Source organism: Lycium barbarum, chromosome 5 (assembly GCF_019175385.1).
Source record: "Lycium barbarum isolate Lr01 chromosome 5, ASM1917538v2, whole genome shotgun sequence".
NCBI classification, from domain to species: domain Eukaryota; kingdom Viridiplantae; phylum Streptophyta; class Magnoliopsida; order Solanales; family Solanaceae; genus Lycium; species Lycium barbarum.
This window is the reverse complement of record NC_083341.1, coordinates 68403697-68413179: the sequence shown is the minus strand read 5'-3', so window position 1 is coordinate 68413179 and position 9483 is coordinate 68403697. Positions and strand designations below refer to the sequence as shown.

Genomic DNA, 9483 nt, shown 5'->3' with positions numbered 1-9483 from the left:
AACTTGGGGCTGTTTGTCCAAGTTACCTGGTTATGCTTTGTAAATACGCTATGTACTTACCAAACGATACATGAAGAATTATAAATGACTGGATCATTTTGTATACTTTTCGGATAAGCGTGTTTGAATGCATTTGAAAGGATTATTACTTTTTTTTTTGGTTGTTAAGTTAGGAAACAGTTAGAGAAGGCAAAATCTGGTTGGCAAAAGTAGTTGTAATGACTGGATTTGTTGTTGTCGCCAGAGATATTTATGATCGGAATTTCAATTAGCGAAAGGAAAAGTTGGTCGGTAAAAGGAGGTATAACGACTGGATTTTCAGCTGTCATTAAAAGTTTTTAACGACTGGATTTGAAATCCGGTAGTGAAATCCCCGAGGCCTAACTGACACACTGTTCGAAACTCAGCAAAAAAATAGCAGTCCAAAACAGCAGTCCAAAACAACAGAAAAAAAGCAAAAAACAGCAGTCCAAAACAGCGAAAAACAGCAGTCCAAAACAGCTGAAAAACAACAAAAAACAGCAGCAAAAAAGCAGTCCAAAACAGCGAAAAAATAGCAAAAAACAGCAATCCAAAACAGCAGAAAAACAGCAGTCCAAAACAGTGAAAAAACAGCAGTCCAAAACAGCAGAAAAACAGCAGTCCAAAATAGCAGAAAAACAACAAAAACCAGCAGCAAAACAACAGTCCAAAACAGCGAAAAAATAGCAAAAAACAGCAGTCCAAAACAGCAGAAAAACAGCACAAAACAGCAGAAAAACAGCAAAAAACAGCAGTCCAAAACAGCGAAAAAACAGCAGAAAAACAACAAAAAAACAGCAGAAAAATAACAGTCCAAAACAGAAAAAAACAACAGAAAAACAGCAGAAAAAACAGCAGCAGAAAACAGCCAAAAAAAAAATCAGCAAAGCAATAGAACAACCAGGTTATTGAAGCTGGTAAACCAGCAGAAAAACAGTTGCAAACTGTTTGAAACCAGCAAAAAAATAGCAATAGACAATGAAAGCAATGGAAAGATAAAATTGAACAATAGACAATGAAAGCTAAATAGGCTTACATACCAGCTTCATCCTAACGTCCTCATGGCTGGTGGCCCCACTAGTGTGACGAAATCCACCCTTATCTGAGGCCCCGGCCTTCTTCCCATTTTCGCTTTGCTTTAAAAACGTCGGATCAGTTGCCCAGAAGTGCAGCAGTTTCTTCCAGTTATCATCACGGATCCACTTAGGCTGCAGGACTTTTTGACGGGCTCTACGTAAAGCATGCTTAAGTATATTCCCCGCCTTTTTCTCGAAATTTTGCGCTACTAGTGTCTCATGTTCCGGGTTCCAAAAACACTTTGTCTGCAATGAAATTAAAATATTTTCATTAATATATATGGAACATTCCATAAACAATCAACAAATAGTTATATTATTTTACTACAAATAATAAATACCCTGAATTCTAGAAACATCTGCTTCTTCAGATCCACCGGCACCTTGCCCCAAGACGAAATGGCGCCTCTATAGAGTGATTTGACTGACTGTGAAACCCTTTTAGTTGCTTTGCATGGATAGAAGCTGCATCCAAACCAAAGAATTAATTTAAATAATACCTTAAACGTTTTAGAATAAAGTAAATAACTTAAGAAAATTCAATATATTTACCCGTATCCAACTGGCTTGATTATAAGACAACCAGACCCATCAACTGTCTCAATGTCTCCTGGTCGGGGAGGTTCTTCATCAGAATCAGAGCTACTTTCTCGAGGCTCCGCAGTCACAACATTTGGGTTATATGAGGTCGATGGCTGTGATACAGTCGGGCTGGGTGTAGCAGTCGGGGTACCGCTCATACTCGCTCGCTGTGATACATGATAATAATCAGGGAGGCCATGTGAGATAGTGCGTGGTGTGCCAGGCGACTGAGATCTTTGTTGTGGTTCTGTTTGGCCCTGAGGCCAAAAAAATGGGCGTGCTGTCACATGACTGGTCGGCTGACTCCATGCCAACCCATTGAAGTCCTCATAATGTGGCAATGGAGGGCCACGTGGTGAGGTACACGGGAGTGGAGATCGATCTCTGCCAGGAATCCTAAGGGTTCCGGGCACTAGGCCCTCTCGTGGTATAAATGGAGGCTTCTTTTTTGACTTTTTTGGGGCTTTAGCAATACCTTTACCCTTATTATCACCCGCCATCTACAAAATAAAAAAAAGGGTTAGAAAAAATGGTGAACTAGACAGACATACAAGTATAGAGAAGAGCAGAATAGTGTAATTTGTATACCAACTGTATTAGTTACAAATCAGCTGCTTCTGCATAAAATTATCAAACAATACACAACAACAATAACTCGTGATTGCATAAAATTATCAGCAGTACACAACAAGCATAACTTGTAATACAAATGGAAGCTTAAGTATTCGAATACTAATAGGTCTTCCATTAATCAACTAAATAAAACGACACATATTTAATAGTTCTAAAATGAAAAACATGCTAATTTTCATCACTTTCTTCCTCGTCTGACCATTCATCCTCGTCGGTTGTTTCATTTTCAGCAATTTTAGCATTTTCTTCTACAACTTTATTAATTTCTTCTACGTCGATTTCTTCTAACATATGTTCTGCATGCTCCAGTTCAGTTTCTAACTCAGGGTCAACTATTTGGTTAATGTGTGTTGTGTCGTCATTCTGAAAGGCAGCAGGCAGGTCATTCTCAACTTCCACACGACCAATAGGCTTGGTTTTAATAACCACCCACCACTCTGACTTATCTGGTCGCAATGGATAAGGGACATAGTACACCTGCTTAGCGGTGTGTGCAATGATGAAAGGATCATAAGCTGCATACCTCCGCGTATGTTTTACTTCAATGATATTAGAATCTTTCAGTACCCTCGTACTTCGATTACACCAAAAAAATCAACACCATCAGCACCTTTAACCCACACACCACTGTTATTAGTTTTCATATGGTTAGCACATTCTTGGGTATTATATTTGAAACCATTAACCACATATTTATCCATACAATCGGTACCAATGGGTCCCCAAGATAAGTCCTTCAAAAATTTTTCATAAAAACCACAAGGTGTATTGTGAACCTATCAACAGTTAAGAAATAGAAAGTTAGAAATAGTAGATTTCAAAACTTTAAATTTTGTAATTATGGTAGCTCTGTGTTAGAAAATTATAAAACTTACGTAATTGTTAAACCACGTTGCAAATTGGTCGTACACTTTTTCTTGGCCATGTATCTCCACAAAAAGACTGTGCAACAAAGTGGTATTAGGTTAGTTGCTATTACATTTTAAATGAATAGTTTATGCAATTTCTTTTCAACTTACTCATAATAAGGTTGAACTTCTGGGCAATTTAACAAGATATGTGTGGATGCCGATTTATCCTCCATCTGATTCAATTGTCTGACACGTTTTTTTGACCCATCACCTGGTCGATTAAAGATCGATATCGGCTCCGGTAAAGAATTATTCACACCCCCATCATAGTGTCGATTAGGCCTGTTTCTCAAACAAGCCACATCGTTCCCAAAGTAGTAAGAACAGTAATGGGATGTTTCCTTGGCAAGGTAAACTTCGCACATTGAGCCTTCCACTTTCGATTTCTGTTTGATAGCCCTTTTTAACTTACCAATACACCTGCATTTCTATTGTGTTATGTATGAATAAAAAAAATGATTACATAGGAATAAAAAGTTAGTCAATACCTCTCGAAAGGATACATCCACCTATATTGTACTGGGCCTCCGAGTCGGGCTTCGTATACAAGGTGAACGGCAACATGTTCCATCACATCAAAGAACCCTGGAGGAAGAATCCTCTCCAACTTGTTTGTGATAACAGGAATATTATAATCCATCCGACAAAGGTTATCTTCCCTCAACGTACTGGAACACAAGTCTTTGAAGAACAAACTAATTTCTGTCATAGGTTTCCAGATTCGTTCAGGCAAGCCACTAAATGCAATTGGGAGTAATGTTTCCATGAAAACGTGGCAGTCATGACTTTTCATCCCTTGTATCCTCCCTTGGTCCAAATCAACTCGTGTTCTAAAATTTGATGCATGCCCATCTGGCATCTTCAAGTCCCGGACCCACTCACAAATCTTACGCTTCTGCTCAGTTGTGAAAGAATAGCTAGCCTTAGGCTTGAATAACCTGTTTTGTTTCAGCTGCAACTCTAACTCTTTTCGTCGACAATACTCAGGCAAGTCCATTCTAGCCTTAACATTATCTTTGGTCTTGTCCTTTACATCCATCACTGTGTTAAACAAATTATCAAAGTAATTTTTTTCAATGTGCATGACATCAAGATTATGTCGAAGAAGATTATCCTTCCAATATGGAAACTCCCAAAATATGCTCTGTTTTGTCCAGTTATGGTAAACCCCATACCCTTCAAACCTGTACGGTTCTTCTTCAGTAACCTTTGGGAGGTTCTGAACTCTCTCCCAGATATCCTCACCAGACAATATTGGAGGTGGACAGTCTTGTTCAATTGTATTCTTCTTGAATGCATTTTTCATTCTCCTAAAGGGGTGATCCATCGGCAAGAACTGACGGTGACAATCAAACCATGAATTGTTTTTGCCGTTTTTTAAAGTGAAAGACTTAGTATTCTCCATGCAGTAAGGACATGCTAACTTTCCGGCTGTCATCCACCCGGACAACATCCCGTATGCAGGAAAATCATTAATAGTCCACATTAAAGCAGCCCTCAAATTAAAATTCTGCTTGCGCGAAATGTCATATGTCTCAACCCCTACGGCCCACAATTGTTTCAGTTCATCAACCAGTGGTTGCAAGTACACATCAATCAAAACTTTTGGATTACGAGGGCCAGGAATAATGCAGTTAAGGAATATATATGGACTAGTCATACACATCTCAGGAGGAAGATTATACGGGGTTATGAACACGGGCCAGCAAGAATACGGAGCAGCAGAAATAGAATGCGGAGTGAATCCATCTGAACATAAACCCAACCTGACGTTACGTGGTTCAACTGCAAAGTCTGGATAGGTTCTATCAAAATGCTGCCAAGCCTCACCATCAGATGGATGACACATAACACCCGGTGGCCTTCTATTTTCACTGTGCCATCTCATATGAGGGGCAGAACTATTAGAGGCATACAACCTCTTTAACCTTGGTATAAGTGGTAAATAATGCATCGCCTTAACATCAACTCTCTTCCCACTGCGAGTCTGCTTAAACCGATTACTACCACAAAACTTACAAGATTCTAGACCGACATCGTCCTTATAGTATAACATGCAACCATTTTCACAACAATCAATTCTGACCGACGACAGTCCCAACTTGGACACCAATGTCTTTGCCTTATAGTAATTATCGGGTATCTCTAGAGTGGAGTCAACTAATTCATGCATGAGGTCAATAAAAGAATCCATTTCCCCCTCAGAAATATTGTTATCTGCTTTGATACTCAACAATCTAACGGCGACAGACAACTGAGAGTGCGGACTCCCATCCTTTAAAGGCTGGCTAGCTTTATTTAACTTTGCATAAAAACGTTTGGCCTCTTCATTGGGAGCTTCTTCAACATGGCCACCAGATTCAAATTCCGAATGCATGCCATATGCATCCTGAACCATGTCGTGCATTCTGGAATTTTGGACATTACGTTCTACCCTCCTGCTACTTTCACCGACTTCAAAGTTCTGAGATCTAACAAAATTGTTGTGTGTTTCCCCGTGACTAGTCCACACTGTATAATTACTTTTAAAGCCTTTTTCGTACAGATGAAGCGTAACAAGATCTGGGGTCTTGTAATTCATACATTCACATTTAGCACAAGGACACCTAACCACACCATGAACTATAAAATCCTCAAGTGACTTTGCGTATTCAACAAAAGCATAGACACCGGCTATAAATTCATCCCTCATCCCTAATGGATCATCATAAGATCTATTGTACATCCATCTACGAGAATCCATCTACACAAATAGCACAATGTTTGAACTTGTTAAACTAATACTTAGTTTATATGTTATTAGTAAAAGAATCACCAACCATAATTACCATAATTCTCAAAAAGGGCATCATAATTAGCAAAAAAAGATAAGAGAAGAATGAAGAATTCACATTCAAGCTAAGCACCATTTAACTAATTGCTTAAACAAACAAATCTCTTGACACATTCATAGAAGCTCATATGAGTTGCTCGAAAAAAGACAAAGAAGTCGTGTACAGTATGTGCCAAAAAGCTAGTGTACAATAAGCAATGTAAGCATCATTTCCTCTTTTTATAAGCTAAGCCTTTGTTTCTTATGAATAGAGTATAGATTTATGATGGGAAATTTCAACGCTAATGTCCAGCAGTTACTGAATATTCACCTAAGAGAACATGTAAGCTTATAAGATTCCTCCAATTAGCAATATTGTTGCCAGATTTAGACCTCATGAGGTCGAAATTCAAAATGTTGCCCAGGTTTTCGACCTCCTACGATCTAATTCTAATTTGTGGGTACAATTTCAACCTCATGAGGTCAAAATTATCAATATCTTCAACCTCATAAGGACAGATAGGAAAAGAAACTCATCAAATAGTCATTAATCACACAAGTTGGCCATAAAATTTAAACCCACATATAAAAAGCTGCTAAACCCACACAAGTTGCTAAACCCACATATAAAAAGCAAAATCCTGGTTATCTAGGCATCAAGCTTTAAGCAATGAGGGACAAACTAAGAAACCCGCATGGATATTTTGGGGAAAAGAGAAAATAACTAAATAAAAACAAAAAAAAACTTACAGTGGGGTTGGGGCGTTAGTGGCGGGGAGGGGTGTGGTGGGGGTGGAGTGTCGGCGGCGGCGTAGGGTCTGGTGGGGTGGGAGTTTTAATTTAATTAGCTTTTGGTAATTGGTAGAAATGGAGTACGTACTGTGGAAATGGCGTAGGGTCTGCTGAAGTTCTTTTGGTAATTAGCACGATTGAAGTTTAATTTGGGGGAGTATATAACTGTTGCAGGTTTTTGGATTTCGACCGCGTGCGGTCGAAATGTGTTTCTTCTTTTTTTAATTAGTTATTTTACTTATATAATTTAATTTTAAAAAATATTTTTTATCATTTATTATTTGTACAAAAATAGGTTTCGACCTCATGAGGTCGAAATCCAAAAAAATAATAATAAAAAAAATAAATCTGAAAATTTCGACCTCATGAGGTCGAAGTCCAAAAAAAAATTAAAAAAAAAATAAATTCTGAAAATTTCGACCTCATGTGATCGATTTTTTTTCGACCAAAAAATGAGGTCGAAAATATGCGGTCGAAAAAACCCGTTTTTTTAGTAGTGATAGGTGTGTTGTGCATAACACTTATAATCAGGAGGCTACAGGACCATTTATGAAATTGTCATTTTTTCTCTCTTAGATCGTGCAATAGAGCCATATGTTAAGAGTTCTCCTTCTAACGATTTGTTTTGATTTCATCAATGCCTCACAAAAAAGCTGCAGCTGCCCAGAAGGGCAAGCGAGTGGCTGGCGAGGCCACAAGCCGTGTTCAGCGGGCTACCAGAGCTCTGGGCGAGTCCCAGAGTGAGAGCCCATCTCAGACTTCACATACCTCGCCTCCAGCACCTGCCCCCGTGCCCCCAATGCCTCAGCCAGATCCACCAGGCCAGGATATGTGAGATGCTATACAGTTATTGACTAGATTGGTAGTCGCTCAGGCTCAGTGGCACGGAGTTGGTGCTGATCAGGTCGACCGAGCTGGTAGGGCGAAGGTTAAAACTTTTCTTGGGTTAGATCCTCCAGAGTTTTCCGTGTTAAAGCAAAATATGGACCCTCATGACTTTATTGATAGTATGCAGAGGACTTTGAGGGTTATGCATACCGATGAGGTCGAGTCAGTGAGCTGGCTTCTTATAGGCTCTGTGATGTTGCTGTGCATTAGTATCAGGCATGGGAGTTTTCAAATGCTTTTACTCGTAATTATTTACCACCAAAAGTTCGACGGGCCTGAGCAGATAGGTACTTGCATATTGAGCAAGGTAGCATGTGTATTCAGGAGTGCAGTGTATACTTCGATTCATTAGCTAGATATGCCCCAGCTGTGGTGGCTGAGATTGAAGAACATGTTCATCGTTTCATGGCTGGTCTAGGGCCATATTTGACAGATGAGTGTACGATAGCTGCGTTACAGCCTGGTATGGATATTTCCCGTATACAGGCACATGCTCTGTATTTGGAAGATCATAAGTGTCAGTGGAGGACAGAGCGTGAGCGTTATCGGTGCCATGGTAACAGGTCCAGATCTTTAGATATTGCTAGTGAGTTTAGGGGAGGACAGAGACAGCAGCATTCCCGGTATCCATTTCTGTTACATCCGGCATTTTTGCTTATTAGAAAAATTTGAGATAACTTAACTTGTAAGGAATAAGGCCATATTTGGACCTTACTTGGTATGAATGTGTCGGCTAAGAATACATTGATGTGGAATTACGAAAGGAGGCCAAGGACAAAATTGGAATTTTTTAAATTTGTTCCATGAATTACAATTATCTAGCCAACAATTGGGCTCAAAAAAATTTTTTAGAAAATGAGGCCCAAAGGGTGGAGGCCCAACCGGCCATAGGGGGGCCCAAACCCATAAATAAATTTTTCTTATATGGTTAATTATATATTGGATAAACTTGTAAGAAGCTTCAAGAAATAAGGAGAAAGAACAAAAGAAAATAAGAGAAAAAAAAAGAGGAGCTCACGGCCAAGGAGAGAAAGAGAAAAGAAAAGAAGAAAGAAAATTCTTGGAGCTTAATCTTGGGTTTAAAAATCCATTTCTTGTGGGATTATTACCAAGCTCAAGATTCTCTTCAAGGTGACATAATTATCTTGGCAAGGAAGCAACCTTAACCCCAAGTGGAAAGTCTTGGAGAAGGTAAGGATTTTATGCTTTTGTTGTGTTATGGAAGGTGTATGTATGTTGTAGTGTGTGGAAATGAATGAAAAGCATGAAAATTCTGTTTGTTGGGATTGTAGGTATGTTGGCCGTATGTATGCACATGTTGTATGTTTGTGGTGACTTGAATTTATGTTGTAATCTAGTTATGGTTATGGTAGAAATTGTATTGGAAATGAAAGTTGAATGAATTGGTGGAAGTTGAAAAAATATAGAATATGGTCGTGTGGTACCATGTTAATGAAGGAAGATGAACTAAAATTCTCTAGTATGTTAATTGTGTTATTGTGAAGTGAATGAAAGAATAATGGTTCTGGTTGTCATGGAAAAATAGTTGTTAAGTTGTTGTAGGAAATTATGCAAGTTTATTGTAACTTATGTAAATGTGGAAATGAAAGTAGTAAGAGGCAAATTATGATTATCATTGATGAAGTTGGAAGATAGAAGTATGTCATGAACATATTTGCTAAAAGATTGGAAATTGTGGGTGAATTATGCCTTTGGTAGGAAGCTTGTATATTGTGTATACCTTATGAATATTTTGTGAAAATGGTAT

The 9483-nt window shown here is 38.7% G+C and overlaps 1 protein-coding gene across 1 annotated transcript; it reads right to left on the bottom strand.

Annotated features, from left to right (window-relative positions):
- Nucleotides 1-4233: 4233 nt before the first annotated feature.
- LOC132639466 (uncharacterized) lies at nt 4234-5966 on the bottom strand. Its single transcript, XM_060355908.1, has 3 exons — nt 5221-5966; nt 4408-5124; nt 4234-4264 (listed from the first exon to the last, which is right to left on the bottom strand). Exons 1-3 carry the CDS (start codon nt 5964-5966, stop codon nt 4234-4236), a joined length of 1494 nt encoding a protein of 497 aa, XP_060211891.1.
- Nucleotides 5967-9483: the final 3517 nt, after the last annotated feature.